Genomic DNA, 15,310 nt, shown 5'->3' on the forward strand with positions numbered 1-15,310 from the left:
TCTCTCTCTCTCTCTCTCTCCCTCTTCTCTCCTTCGTTCTCACCGGAAGCCACGCCTCCGACCGGTCCTCCGACCAGATCTGTGGCCTTCTCTCTCTCAGTCACTCCCTCTCCTTCTCTCTCTCTTTCTCTTTTTTTTCTTCTTTATTTTCGCCGAAACCCTGACTTCCGGCCCACCGAAACCCTCCTCTTCTTCCTTGCAGGCGGCCGGGGAGACGAGGCTCCCCCCGATCTACCAACCGAGGTGGAGTTTCCCCCCGGAGCGCCGGCGGAAGGGAAGGCCAGCCCTTCCTCCCTCCGAAGTAATGCCGGAGAGGGGAAAGGCTCGGAGATGGGTCGGGATCCGGCTATAAACGAGAGCCTCCACCCGCTCCGTCCACGGCAAGGCATGGCCGGAGAGGATGAAGCCTCAAAGTCCGGTGAGTTCTCTTTATTTTTTTTTTTCTTTCTTTCTTCTTCTTCTTTTCTTCGGTCCTTCCTTCCGGCACCACCACCCCTTGCCGGAGAAGAGGTGGTGGTCCGGCCGGGGCTGGCGGCCCTGTGGCCGCCTCTGTTGTCGTCCCGGCCAGATATGGCGGCCTGGGTTCCCCCCCCCGAACCCCAAGGTACCCGCGGCCGAGGCCGCGGTGTCCGGTTCGTCAACAGGCCGAACCCGGTTGGGTTCGGTCCGGATGGTCGCGGCCTGTGAGTCCGGCCCGACCCAGGGATTGTGGGTTTTTCTCCCTCTCCTGTGCTGGCCTCCTCCCCTCTATGTCACTGTTGACACAGAGGGGAAGAGCACCCCACAGAGGGGTTTCTCCATGCTTTATAATGTTATTAACAGGGGGTCCATACCTGGTTTTAGTCGGGTGTAGTCGGGCAGTGCTTCCTCCCTGGTAGTCCCCCCTTCTTCAGAGCTTCAGGGCTCCTTGGCCTTAGGCTCCAGGGCTTCGGCTCCCTCTCTCTTTCTCTCGTTCGGTGTTTAGGGGGGTCTGTGATTTGGGGTTGCCGGCAGAGGCTTAAATATTTGCTTAGAGGATGAAACCCTCCTCTGAGACGTCCCATCCTCTCCTTTCCACCATACTTCGGGACTGGCCGCCGCCCCCCTGTCTCCGGCGCGCCGGCATCGGCTGCCAGCAGGGGGTGCGGTAACCCCTCCCTGTCGGTCTTATCCCTTCGTTTTTTTTTTTTTTTTAAATTTATAACAGCACTGCCCACAGTGAAATTTGGGCCCAAACCCTTAACTGGGCCCATTTCTTATTGGGCCTAGTAGGTTGTGGGCCCGGACATTACATCCTTCCCCCCTTAAATAAATTTCGTCCTCGAAATTAAACATACCTCGGTTCTCGAAGAGCTGAGGGTAGCGTTGTCGCATCTCTTCCTCCAATTCCCAGGTAGCTTCCCTTTAGTGTGGTTGGTCCACTGGACTTTAACGTAGGGAATGGTGCGCCTTCGGAGAATTTGCTCTTTTCTGTCTATGATGTGCAGGGGAGCCTCCTCATAGGTTAAATCTTTATTTAATTGCAGAGGCTCATGTGGTACCACATGGCTGGGATCCGGAACGTACCTCCGTAACAAAGAGACGTGAAAGACGTTGTGTACGCCTGATAGCTCTGAAGGTAGGGCCAATTTGTAGGCAACTTTGCCTATTCTAGCAAGAACCTCAAATGGGCCTATGTAGCGAGGACTTAGTTTGTCGTGTCTTCCGAATCGGGTAATACCCTTTGATGGTGAAATTTTTAGGAAGACAAAGTTCCCCTCCAAAAATTCCAAGGCCCTTCTTCCTCTGTCAGCCCATCTTTTCTGTCTATCCTGGGCAGCCTGAAGCCTTTGCTTAATTAGTAGTACCTTGTCTCTGGTGTGCTGGACCAGTTCGGGGCCTAGCATTTTCCGCTCCCCGACATCATCCCAGTGTAAGGGGGATCGGCATCTTCTCCCATACAGAGCTTCGTATGGGGCCATCTGGATACTGGAATGGTAGCTATTGTTATAAGCAAATTCCACCAATGGTATGTGACTATCCCAGTTTCCACCTAGGTCCACAGTGCAAGCCCTCAGCATGTCTTCCAGAGTTTGGATTGTCCGCTCTGACTGGCCGTCAGTCTGGGGGTGGTATGCTGTACTGAGCCTCAGTCCGGTACCCATGGCCTTCTGAAAGCTTTCCCAGAATCTGGACACGAATCGGGGGTCACGATCAGAAATGATACTCACTGGTACTCCGTGCAGGCGTACAATCTCATCGATGTATAATTGGGCCAGCTTGTCTAAAGGAGTACCAATTCTGAATGGCAGAAAATGAGCTGATTTTGTAAGGCGATCAACAATCACCCACACTGCATCATTCTTTCTCACCGTTTTGGGGAGTCCTGTAACAAAATCCATCGTGATGTGCTCCCACTTCCATTCAGGAATTTCTATTGGTTCCAGCAACCCTGCTGGCCTCTGGTGCTCTGCTTTTACTAGCTGACAGGTCAAGCATCGGGCCACAAACTCAGCTATTTCTCTCTTCATCCCCTTCCACCAGTAATGTTCCCGAAGGTCCCGGTACATTTTAGTACTGCCTGGATGAATAGAGAAACGGGATTGGTGGGCTTCTTCCATGATTTCCCTTTTTAGGTCAACATTTGCCGGTACACACAGTCGGTGGCCAAACCTTAGAGTGCCATCTGGGTGCATTTGGAGTTCGGGTCGCAACCCTTTCTCCACTTCATCCTTGAGCTGGCAAATGTGCTCATCAGACTGCTGGGCAACCTTTATTCTATCGATCAAGGTTGGTTGTATACTCAAGGCGGCCAGCAAAATTTTTGTAGTTTGGGTAACCACCTCAACCTGCATTTTATCGAGACCCTTCTGAATCTGTGGTTGAGTGGTGAGTAAAGCGGCGGAGCTTATAACTGACTTTCTGCTTAGGGCATCCGCCACCACGTTGGCCTTTCCTGGGTGGTATTTAATACTCAGGTCATAATCCTTCAAGAGTTCCAACCACCTTCTTTGCCTCATATTCAATTCCTTCTGGGTGAATATATACTTCAGGCTCTTGTGGTCGGTGTACACATCACAGTGTTCGCCATACAAATAATGTCTCCAAAGTTTCAAGGCGAACACTACTGCGGCCAACTCTAGGTCATGTGTCGGGTAGTTCTGTTCATAGGGTTTCAGCTGTCTCGAGGCATAGGCTACCACCTTGCCATCTTGCATCAGCACACAGCCTAGCCCGTTCTTGGAAGCATCACTGTAGATGGTAAATTCTCCAGTTAAGGACGGTAATGTCAAAATTGGGGCAGAAACTAACCTTTGTTTAAGCTCCTGGAAGCTTCTCTCACACTTGCCGTCCCAGATAAACTTGGCCCGTTTCTTAGTCAACTGGGTCAAGGGGGTAGCTATTTTGGAGAACCCTTCCACAAATCGCCGGTAATACCCGGCTAATCCCAAAAAGCTTCTTATTTCCTTGGCGTTGGTGGGACGAGGCCAATCCACCACCGCTTCTATCTTCTTGGGGTCCACTGACACTCCTTCCTTGGAGATTATATGGCCGAGGAACGCCACACTGTCCAGCCAGAACTCACATTTGTTCAGCTTGGCGTACAGCCTCTTCTCTCGAAGGATTTGTAGCACCACCCTCAAATGGTCTTCATGTTCCTTCCGACTCTTTGAGTATATCAAAATGTCATCGATAAAAACTATCACGAACTGATCCAAATATTGTTTAAAGACTCTGTTCATCAAGTCCATAAATGCAGCCGGGGCATTGGTCAGTCCAAAAGGCATAACCAGAAATTCATAATGCCCATACCTGGTTCGAAATGCAGTTTTTGGCACATCCTCAGATTTGATCTTCAGCTGATGGTAGCCTGACCTCAAATCTATCTTGGAGAAGACCTGGGCGCCTTGCAGCTGATCAAACAGGTCATCGATCCGTGGTAGGGGATATTTGTTCTTTATGGTTATCTTGTTCAATTTCCGGTAATCGATGCATAGTCGCATACTCCCGTCTTTCTTTTTCACAAATAGGACAGGAGCTCCCCATGGCGACGCACTGGGCTGGACGAACTTTTTATCCAGGAGTTCTTGTAGTTGTACCTTCAATTCCCTTAACTCAGCAGGGGCCATCCGGTAAGGAGCCTTGGAGACTGGCCCCTCTCCTGGTGCGAGGTCGATTGTGAATTCGATCTCTCGGTCTGGGGGTAATCCTGGTAATTCCTCCGGAAAGACATCCGGATATTCTCTGACTACTGGAATATCTTCCAGTTTGGTCTCTTTCTGGGTATCCATTACACAGGCCAGATAGGCCATACACCCTTTTCTCACAGCCTTTCCAGCTTTCAAGGCAGAAATAAAGTGTAGTGTAGGAGCATCTTGAAGGGGTATATCGCCCTGAAAGAAAAATTCTTGCTCCCCAGGTATCCGAAATACCACCCTCTTGTGGTAACAATCAATGTGGGCGTGATACTGTGACATCCAGTCCATGCCCAAGATAATATCAAAGTCTTGCATGTCAAGCTGTAAAAGATGTCTCTAATTCTTTTTCCCCTATCTGAATTATGCAATCTTTATATTTAATGTCAACAATTGCGGTTTTCTGAAGGGGTGTAGCAATATGCCATGGTTCCACTAATTTCTCAGATGTGCTATGTAATTGTCTGGAAAAGCTAACCGACACAAAAGAATGCGTAGAACCAGAATCAAATAGAATGAGGGCAGGAACCAAGTTGACCAGAAGTGTACCTGTCACCACTTGATCGCTAGCACTGGCATCCTGTCGAGTCAGTGCGAAAACCCGAGGGTTACCCCTCGATCTCTGGTCCTCTGGTGCAGTATGTCGGGGCTCGTCCTTCTTTCGGCTAGGGCAGTTGCGGGCGATGTGTCCTGTCTGCCCGCAAGAATAACAAGCTCCGGTCTTCTTCATGCAGGTACCCCTGTGGTTTCCGCCACAGGTGGGGCAGCCTCTGCTCTGTCTCTTCTTGGGCACAGCCCCCTTGCTGCCTCCAGCCCCACTACTCGGTGCTCCTGATGACCGGGTCCTCTTCAGGTCCTCCCTCTCTCTCCCGGACCGTATCAGGTCAGCCTCAACCTTCAAGGCTCGGTCCAGTACATCTTTGTAGCTTGAGAATAAATGGGAGGATATTCGGGACCGAATCCCGTACCTCAATCCCTGCTCAAAACGGTTCACCTTACTTCTCTCATCCTCCATGAACTGGGGGCAAAATCGTCCCAGTTCGTTAAATTTATTGGCGTACTCCAAAACGGACATCTGGTCAGTCTGAGTTAGTGTCAAAAACTCATTCTGCTTCGCCAGGTGCACTGAGTCCGGAAAGTATTGATTGTAAAACATCCTCTTAAAGTCCCTCCAGGTGAGTCTGTCAACGGCATAAGCCGTCTCCATGGCCGTCCACCAGTATTCGGCGTTTCCTGTCAGCATAGAGGTCGCCAGCCAGACTGTCACCTCATCAGGAAAGTGGAGGGCTCGGAACATCTTTTCTATCTCCCGGATCCATGTTTCAGCCGCCATAGGGTCAGACCCACCCTCAAAGGTCGGGGGGTTCAGTCGGCGGAACCTCTCATAGCAGGAGTCTGCTGATGGCATAGCGGCCAACTGCATCATCTGCTGCTGTTGCAGCACTTGCGCCATAAGCTGATACACTCCGGCTAGGCCTGCCTGACCTGCTGCAGACCGTGGAGTATCCGGGGAAACTGACCGCTCGCTGGGCTCCGGGGAGGGTGGTCTCCGGTCGTCATCCATAACTTCCTAATGATCACCTAGCAGTCAAAAATTTTTAAAGTGAGGTTATGATAACTAGCATATTATAACATTTTCTATAACGGTGACATTCTTAACTACCCTTTTCCTTAGGCATTTTATGGTTATTCTATTGTTTAACCTAAGGCTCTGATACCACTAGATGTCACGCCCCGGATCCGGATCCGTGAAACGGCCGTGCTATTGCCGACTATCGCCCATAGTAGCACGCAGCCTCATACAGGGGTAACAGGTAGCCAAAAAGGATTCATCCTTATATATATATTAAAAGTTTGCAGTACAACCTTCAAGTTTGAAACCAAAAATACAGAACTTCTATGCTATTCAATGTACAGAAGTATATAACCTTCTCCAAAAATACGAAGCTCTGTAACAAAATAAAAACATATCTGATGGCGATCACTGGTGAGGATCTGAAAGAAAACGAAACATAAACAGATGTGAGCTACACGGCTCAGTAAGTAATCCTGCATAATCCTACCGGATCAACCAGTAGACTAAACATGTAAATCAGAGTTTTGAGAAGCTGACGTGCATGTTTATCTAATAATCATTCTGGCATAATAAGTATGCAATTTAAACAAAGCAGTAGTGCAAATCACAAAATTTTCATATTATATGCATATGAAACCGTGCCCCCCCGGCATGCCGTGGTCCTTTTACTCTCGGATGCTACTGCGAAGTCAGACTCGGCCACTGGCGGGGCCAGCTCAGTTACTATTCAGCCACTGGCGGGGCAAGCTCAGTTACTATTCAGCCACTGGCGGGGCAGGCCCAATTCCAATTCAGCCACTGGCGGGGCAGGCTCAGTTACTATTCAGCCACTGGCGAGGCAGCTCAGTTACTATTCAGCCACTGGCGGGGCAGCTCAGTTACTATTCAGCCACTGGCGGCTCAGTCATTCTCAGTAGCATCTTTGAGCCCATTATAGTGCCTCTGGGCTAGCTAAGACTTTATAAACTTACATGCATGATTATAATATCAGTATCATCATGTTGCATACATAGCCATAGCTTCTGGGATCATTAAAGTTACTTATGCATTGTAACATATCATGTATGAAACATATATACTTAAAATAAATGCTTAGGAAACATTAATAACATAACATGATTCATAACAGGATTAGGACAGGTTACTTACAGTGATTCGCCTTTCTCCTAGGTCTCCTGCGTCCTGGTGACGAGTCCTAAGTCACCTACAATCATGTCATAATAACAATATATTATTTCCTTTTCTACCTGAAATTTAGCCCAAGCCTAATTCCTCTGTATTGGGGTCTTGGCTGGGCTCATAAGTCTTAATTGGCCTTCCGATTGGCCACTAAGCTTAATTCCCAGCTTAATTGGGTTTAATTTCGGGTTTAGGGTCACTGTGACCCGTTTGGGCCTGAGTCAGGGTCAAATCCGGATCAATTTGGCCCCCAAATTAATTACATTGGCTTGAATTGGGCTTTAATTTTGGTTTAATTTATAGTCTGGCTTGCCCAGACTTAGCCCAATTTGATTGGGCTCGGGTTTAGTCAAATTTGGCTAAACCCTTTCCCTTTTTCTTTTTCTCTTTCTTTTTCTTTTTCTTTTTCTTTTTTTTTCTTTTTCTTTGGGCTTAACGGGTTGCGGGTTCGGATTCGGATCCGACCCGCGAACCCGTTATCACCTTTTCCTTCCCCCCTTCCAGAGGCTTCCGCCTCTTCGTCTCCATCGCCTCCCTCTCTCCTCCGGCTCTCTCTCTCTCTCTCTCTCCCTCTTCTCTCCTTCGTTCTCACCGGAAGCCACGCCTCCGACCGGTCCTCCGACCAGATCTGTGGCCTTCTCTCTCTCAGTCACTCCCTCTCCTTCTCTCTCTCTTTCTCTTTTTTTTCTTCTTTATTTTCGCCGAAACCTTGACTTCCGGCCCACCGAAACCCTCCTCTTCTTCCTTGCAGGCGGCCGGGGAGACGAGGCTCCCCCCGATCTACCAACCGAGGTGGAGTTTCCCCCCGGAGCGCCGGCGGAAGGGAAGGCCAGCCCTTCCTCCCTCCGAAGTAATGCCGGAGAGGGGAAAGGCTCGGAGATGGGTCGGGATCCGGCTATAAACGAGAGCCTCCACCCGCTCCGTCCACGGCAAGGCATGGCCGGAGAGGATGAAGCCTCAAAGTCCGGTGAGTTCTCTTTTTTTTTTTTTTTTTTTTCTTTCTTTCTTCTTCTTCTTTTCTTCGGTCCTTCCTTCCGGCACCACCACCCCTTGCCGGAGAAGAGGTGGTGGTCCGGCCGGGGCTGGTGGCCCTGTGGCCGCCTCTGTTGTCGTCCCGGCCAGATATGGCGGCCTGGGTTGCCCCCCCCCCCGAACCCCAAGGTACCCGCGGCCGAGGCCGCGGTGTCCGGTTCGTCAACAGGCCGAACCCGGTTGGGTTCGGTCCGGATGGTCGCGGCCTGTGAGTCCGGCCCGACCCAGGGATTGTGGGTTTTTCTCCCTCTCCTGTGCCGGCCTCCTCCCCTCTATGTCACTGTTGACACAGAGGGGAAGAGCACCCCACAGAGGGGTTTCTCCATGCTTTATAATGTTATTAACAGGGGGTCCATACCTGGTTTTAGTCGGGTGTAGTCGGGCAGTGCTTCCTCCCTGGTAGTCCCCCCTTCTTCAGAGCTTCAGGGCTCCTTGGCCTTAGGCTCCAGGGCTTCGGCTCCCTCTCTCTTTCTCTCGTTCGGTGTTTAGGGGGGTCTGTGATTTGGGGTTGCCGGCAGAGGCTTAAATATTTGCTTAGAGGATGAAACCCTCCTCTGAGACGTCCCATCCTCTCCTTTCCACCATACTTCGGGACTGGCCGCCGCCCCCCCTGTCTCCGGCGCGCCGGCATCGGCTGCCAGCAGGGGGTGCGGTAACCCCTCCCTGTCGGTCTTATCCCTTCGTTTTTTTTTTTTTTTTTTTTAAAAAATTTATAACAGCACTGCCCACAGTGAAATTTGGGCCCAAACCCTTAACTGGGCCCATTTCTTATTGGGCCTAGTAGGTTGTGGGCCCGGACATTACAGAACTAGTCTTTAATTATTGAATTCACCTATTTTTTAACGAAATAGTGTTGGGGGGGGGGGGCTCTGAAAATAAAAATAAGTAGAAGGCCTAAGAAGGCTCAGGAGGCCTTCTTAGGCCTCTTTATTATTGGAAAGAGAAAGGGGGGGGGGGGGGGCAGACTAGTTCATACTGGTGCGAACCGCTCACTTCATACTAGAGCGAACTGGTTCATATTTTAGCAGTTCGCATTGGTTCCACTTTGAACCATTCTGTTTGGAGCAATTCTTCTCACTTCTTAGAAATTAGGGCCAAACCATCTTGGTTCAGTTCGGTATGCCCTGAACTAGGCAATTCAAGTTGAATGTCCTCTATTCTTGCTGACATCCCTAGACACTATAATGCCAATCACACCATTACATTCACATTTTGTTCCACCATCTTTCATCTAACCTCACCCATAGCAGTAGCAGATGATGCCTCCAGTTGCTTTTCTATTTTTGCAGTTTTTGAGTCCTAAAAGCACTTGTATAACCCTGTTATGAGTGTACCTACAGGTGAAGGGGTTGTCCTCCATGCCCATCACCCTAGCCACCATTGCTTGACCAGCTACCATGCTTGGGCCCACAAGAGCTGGTGAAGAAGGAGACCACAACCTCATCCTTGGGAACTATTAAGAACACCAGTCTTGCATATGAGTTATATTTGATAATGTTAAATTCAAGTTCCATACCAAACTTATGAGCCTATGTGTCCGACTTTCAATTTTTCCTTTACCCAGTAATGATATATCAGACTTGGAGTATTTTTTCTTAATTTTGTGATGCAATTTTTGATCCGAACATATTTAGATGAGTTTTCTTTCGTGTCATTAATTGTGCTCTAGATAAGAAGAAGAGAAACAGCTACTGTTGAATATGGCAAGCTGAGATTGTAGTTTGATTTCTTTAATATGTCATAGTCCACTATCCTGTTCATGATTTGTAGATTCTCTTTTCATGAAATCTGCTGTAGGCCTGAAGTACTTCCATTTTCTTTCTTATTGTTCATTGCAAGCTCAATAATTGTCCATTTATGTGATATGAATATATGTTGATCTTCAAACCCATAAATGCCTGTTCATTCTTTCAGATATACTGTGTTCCTTGTGCTTGCTTACATAATATATCTATTTGTGTAAATTTAAGTAGAAGGCTGATATTCAGATACCCTAACATTTCATACCAGCTTGTTTATGTGTAGCAACTGATCTTCATGAAAATCATTCTTAATGAAGTATATCATATTTTGTCGCATATGTTATCACCTTGTTAACTTGTTGAAATCATCTATTATAGGAAGCTTTGAAGTCCTGCCTCGTAGTAAATGCTCCATTGCTTTATAGAACTGCATGTCATGTTCCATTCTCTATTCTCAAGTACGCAATGACCTTAGATGGTGAGCAATAAAATTTTTCTTGGGTAATTTATATGGTTCCTAATTATTTATCTTCTCTTCATGTTACACATCTTTTCTCCTTTTTCTTAAAAAAAAAAAACTCCTGCAGCTTAGAAAGAGCATCATACTGAAGATATGTATAATATCTTTGCATTTATAAACTTATAGCTGGGGATTTGCTGGCAGGAAAAATTGCAGCTAGCAGTGGACATGCATCTTGGGTAAGCAGCAAATTGTCTAGAGGTCGAGTTTTTGAGCTGCGTGGGAGAAGTGATGCCATTGTTGTTGGAGGAAATACTGTACGCCGTGATGGTATATCTCTTTGAATAGGTTGTAATTGTGAGTCCATTTAATGAGGAAGTGTTGGTGCCACCTCACATGATTGTATTGTTTTCCTTGCAATCTTAGATCCACATCTAACAGCAAGACATGGAGGGGGCCATGTTCCGGTACGAATTGTAATGTCACAAACACTTGATCTCCCTGAAGAAGCAAAGCTTTGGAATGTCTTTGATGCATACACTATAGTTGCAACACAAAGGGGTGCTCGAAAAGAGGTGCAGAAGAATCTAGCAAGAAAAGGCGTTGAAGTGGTGGAATTTGACATTTTGAATCCTAGAGATGTTATGGAATATTGCTATGACCGTGGATACCTCTCCATATTATGGGAGTGCGGTGGGGCACTTGCTGCACCAGCAATATCTTGTGGTGTCATTCACAAGGTAGATTCTTTTTCATCAGGGAAACTTATGTTTGATATCCATTGTAACTCTTTCATTAGGAAAACTTATGTTTGATACTTAGGAAAACTTATGTTTGATACCTATCAACAAAGTGGTAAAATATGCATATATAATTGTTTTGTAGAATGTATCCAGCATGTGCTTGTTGTCCTGCAAAATCATTTAGAAACCAGTCCCTCAAAGGTCCCATGCTAAGTTCAACTCCATGAGTTATCAAGGCACATCCAACATGTCCTTGCTATCTTGCAAAGATCAATTAAAACACTAGTTACGAATATACAACGTGATATGGCAAATCTTGTAAATACAATTGGGATACACACACGCGCGTTATGTAAAAGAACATTAATGAAGCATAATAAAATTATCACAATAACAGAATCTATACTTCATACAATCACATCGACATCCATAAATTCCATCATTTAGTCATCATTTATATTCATAGATCCTAACTCATTATGCATACAATAAAATCAACATCAAGAACTTTGAGATTAACCATCTATATTACATTAGAAGTGGATTTTGGAGTGTATCAAGGAAGTTGTTTCTTAGAGTTAGAGCCTTGTCATCCCCCTAAATAACCCAATTTACTAAGTGATACCTGGATAAACTCTCGGAATTGATTGAGGTAATGATTTATGATTTTTTTGAACAAGAACATATTAAAAGAATTTTCTGTATCTTTTTCTGGGTTAAGCATTCAGCATCATTTTGAGAAAGGATGCAATATCCTGTATCTATAGTGTTGTGGATTTAAAATTCCGTTGTGAAGATAGGTACATCGCACCTATGACATAAGGGCATCGATGATGGTGGGTATAATGGGGATAAAGCTCGCATATCTGCTTCGAAAGAATCTATTTAGGTCTAGTTGTTTACCTATACGAGTTGTGTAAACTAGTTGGTTGTTGGATCTGATACATACGAAAATGAATCTAAATGGATAATAAGCAAGGTCTGTTGTGCCAAAATTGGGGCTTGGACTAGTTGCCCAGCAGCACGGGTCGGTATGCCCCCTTATCGTTCCATGCTGAGCTTGTACCGACACAATGGAGGAGGCAGGGGAGAGGAAGAACAGGAGAAAAAAAGAGAGAGAAGGGAGAGAGGGAGGGAGAGAAAGAGGGTGGCGGAGGCCAGCGTGCGTGCGGAGGGAGAGAAGGAGAAGAAAAGAGAGGAAAAGAGAGAGCGAGAGGGGGAGGGAGGAAGAGGAAGGAAGAGCGGAGGCTTCACTGAAAAATCGCAAAATTTAAAAAGGAACCTCTATTGGAGCCTCTGTTTTGAACGAAACAGGGATTGAAGGCAGAGCCCCTCCTCCGCGGCCCTCCATGCGCTCGCCAGCCTCCGCTCTTCCTTCCTCTTCCTCTCCCTCCCTCCCTCCCTCGCTAGCTCTCTTTTCCTCTCTTTCCTTCTCTTTCCTTCTCCTTCTCCCCCTCCACAAACTCACCAGCTTTCGTCGGCCCTCCGCACACTCACCGGCTTCCGTCGGCCCTCCGCCAGTCTCCGCTCTTCCTTCCTTTCCCTCTCCCTCCCTCCCTTGCTCTCTCTCTCTCTTTTCCTCTCTTTCCTTCTCCTTCTCCCCCTCCGCGTGCTTGCCGGCCTCCGCTGGCCTCCGCTCTTTCTCTCTCTCCCCCACCTGCTCTCTCTCTTTCCTCTCTTTCCTTCTCCTTCTCCCTCTCCCCTAGATGCATTTCGTTTCGGTTGCCGGAACTGTTTCGGTATGCCGCCAGTACAGCTCGGTACTCTCCGAACTGTCCTGTTCGGGACAGTTCTGCCAACATTGATAATAAGTAATAGATAGCCCTGAAAAACATTATATTGATGGTCTGATGCAATGGCAGAGATGAAAAACTTGCCTTGATCTTTGACTGATCAGTTTTGGATCATCTAAACCATTTAAAGACCCTCTGTAAGTAGTTCCTCACCATCAGGATTTCTTCTAAAGTCTAAAAGGCTAACACGTTTAACAACTTGCTTCCTACATGGTGTAGCCACGATACAAATAGAACAAGAAACATGATTTAACCTGGCTTCTTAGAAAGGATTGTAAAGTATAAAGAAAAAAGTACATTTCATTATCTTTTGGCTTTTGATTTGAAGTAGGATGACAATTTTGCATTGTTATAATTTTTGACTCTGGCTTTCAAATAGTCAAAGAAACTTAAAAAGGAACCAAAGGAAAAGATTTCCTGATTGTGCTAAATAGAGACAAAGCTGTTTGGGATAGTTGAACATGACTTTAAAAAGGGATGCACATGGGAATGTATGCATTAACTCAAAATATACATGCGATATGTGCTGACAGGTTTTTATTTTGGTTTTGCAGACTAGCATAGAACATGTACTGTGCCAATAACTTTCTGGCATAATATGTATCGTGTAAATGATACAAAAGTAAGCACTTAGATCCTTTTGTTCATTGTATGGACCATTAATGTGCCTAGAAAGGATGGGACAACAATCTTGATAGACTAATAAAGGTACAAATTTTTATTCCAAAGAAAGGTATGACCAAGGTCCGCTGAATCGGTACCGGTAGGCGTACCGGTGGCCTACCGGACCAGTTCGTACGGGTGTCGAACCGGTCTGCTGCGCAAGTGCGCTGCCCAGCACACCTAGGCGCGTGCTCGTGTGGTTCCCAGCGCATGCAAGCGGGCTGCTCAGTGCGGGGAATGCGTGCACGGACGTGCTGCCCAGCGCGGGAAACTGCGTGCAGGCGGGGTTCTAATGGGGGCTTACAGTCGAAAGCCACTCACCATGCCTCTTTTCTCACGCTTCTTGCATCCGCCTTCAAAAAACGCTGATGATGGGCCGATTGTAGGCAATGCCGGTGGAATAACTCAATATAAGATCAACCATGAAAGCAAACTGAATTCTATTCCACTAAATTGGAGAACAAATAACAAGAACAATGAAATCAAAAAAAATCTAGCAAAGAATTGAAAAAATCCCTTCCTAGCCCAATCTAGTGGAGATTGATGTATCTACCACTAGCCCAAGTCCTAGACACAAGATCTAAGGACCGAAATCTATTTGAAGGCCTAACTTCTCAATAACCTAAGTCTAAGGCCTAACCCCTAGACCGAAATCGGCACAATGCTGCCTAAGCCTTACGGCCGATCTATAACAAGAGAACACAACTCTAGAATAATTCTCGGGATGCCTCACAATGGCCCCTTACAATTCTATTTATAGGCTAAGACCCTAGGCAAAATTAAGTAAGCCTCCTTAGATAAACATGGCAAATCGTATTTCCATGGATCCAAGGCCTTTCCACCGTCGATTGGCATGAGATCAATGGTTGAAAATCGCCCAAGAAGAGGTCCTCCCGCAGCTGGTGTTGACTTGGTCCTTAGTCATTGAAGGGTGGGCAATGGAGGGGTGAGATGGCTCGGGTTGCACGGGCTGGGTGCACGGGGCGGTGTCCCGGTTGACTGGGTCGCGCGTCCTGGCTGGAAGAATCCCAGTCCGAGAGGGACTGGGGCAGGGCAGGGCGTGCGGCCTGGGCGCATGGGACGCATGTCCCGGTTGACCGGGTCGTGCGTCCCGGCTAGGAGAGTCCCAATCCGAGAGGGATTGGGACTTGGGGGCGCGTGCCAGCCAGCCCGCTAGCCGCCCGCGCGGGCACTGTAGCCGGCGAGGTTCTTGCGGCCGAACCTCGCCGTATTGTAGCAGGCGAGTGCACGCGGGTTGGCTGGCGCGTGGTCACTGTAGCTGGCGAGGTTCGTGCGATCGAACCTCGCCGCACTATAGCAGGTGAGGGCGCGCGAGCGGGCTGGTGGGCTGGCTGGCGCGCGGTCATTGTAGCTGGCGAGGTTCGTGTGGTCGAACCTCGCCGCACTGTAGCAGGCGAGGTTGGCCGCGACAGGATTTGGCTGCGGCAAGGCTTTGGCGGGGCTGCGCGCACGGCGGGCTTGGCCAAGGATGGGCGTGCTCGGCCGAGGCTTGGGCACGCATGGGCGCACGGTTGGCTCGGCCGAGGCTTGGCGTGCATGGGCGCGGTGTGTGCGGCACGGGCATGGTCTCGGCCGACCATGGATGTGCTTGGCAGAATGAAGAGGCTTGGTCAAGGCTTTCCAAGCAAAGTAGTTGGCCTTGGCTTGACCCTCCATTGGCCTCCTCCTTGGCTTGACCCTCCATTGACCCTCCATTGACCCTCCAAGCAAAGTAGTTGGCCTTGGCTTGACCCTCCATTGGCCCAATGTCCTCCTTGGTTGACGTGGCCATTTTGGCCTTCGGTTGGCAGATGGTCCTCTCTCAGCTTGGCGCTTCCTCGGTGTTGCTTACGTGGGTCCTCAACAGATTCCTAGGTCGCGCCAAGCGCCGCTCATACCAGTGCGAACCGGTCCAGTTCACAACCATTTTCCACCTCCGAGCTGTACTGGTTAAAGGCCAGACCTGTA

At 48.1% G+C, this 15,310-nt stretch overlaps 1 protein-coding gene across 1 annotated transcript in view; it reads left to right on the forward strand.

Moving 5' to 3' along the window:
* Positions 1-15,310, forward strand: part of LOC103696140 (riboflavin biosynthesis protein PYRR, chloroplastic) — a 66,324-nt gene that overhangs the window by 15,037 nt on the left and 35,977 nt on the right. Inside the window, exons 3-5 of the mRNA XM_008777674.4 lie at positions 10,062-10,161; positions 10,348-10,473; positions 10,570-10,883. Coding sequence (XP_008775896.2) covers positions 10,062-10,161; positions 10,348-10,473; positions 10,570-10,883 — 540 coding nt within the window. The remainder of the gene's footprint in view (positions 1-10,061; positions 10,162-10,347; positions 10,474-10,569; positions 10,884-15,310) is intronic.

This window comes from Phoenix dactylifera, unplaced genomic scaffold, assembly GCF_009389715.1.
Source record: "Phoenix dactylifera cultivar Barhee BC4 unplaced genomic scaffold, palm_55x_up_171113_PBpolish2nd_filt_p 000101F, whole genome shotgun sequence".
Taxonomy (NCBI): domain Eukaryota; kingdom Viridiplantae; phylum Streptophyta; class Magnoliopsida; order Arecales; family Arecaceae; genus Phoenix; species Phoenix dactylifera.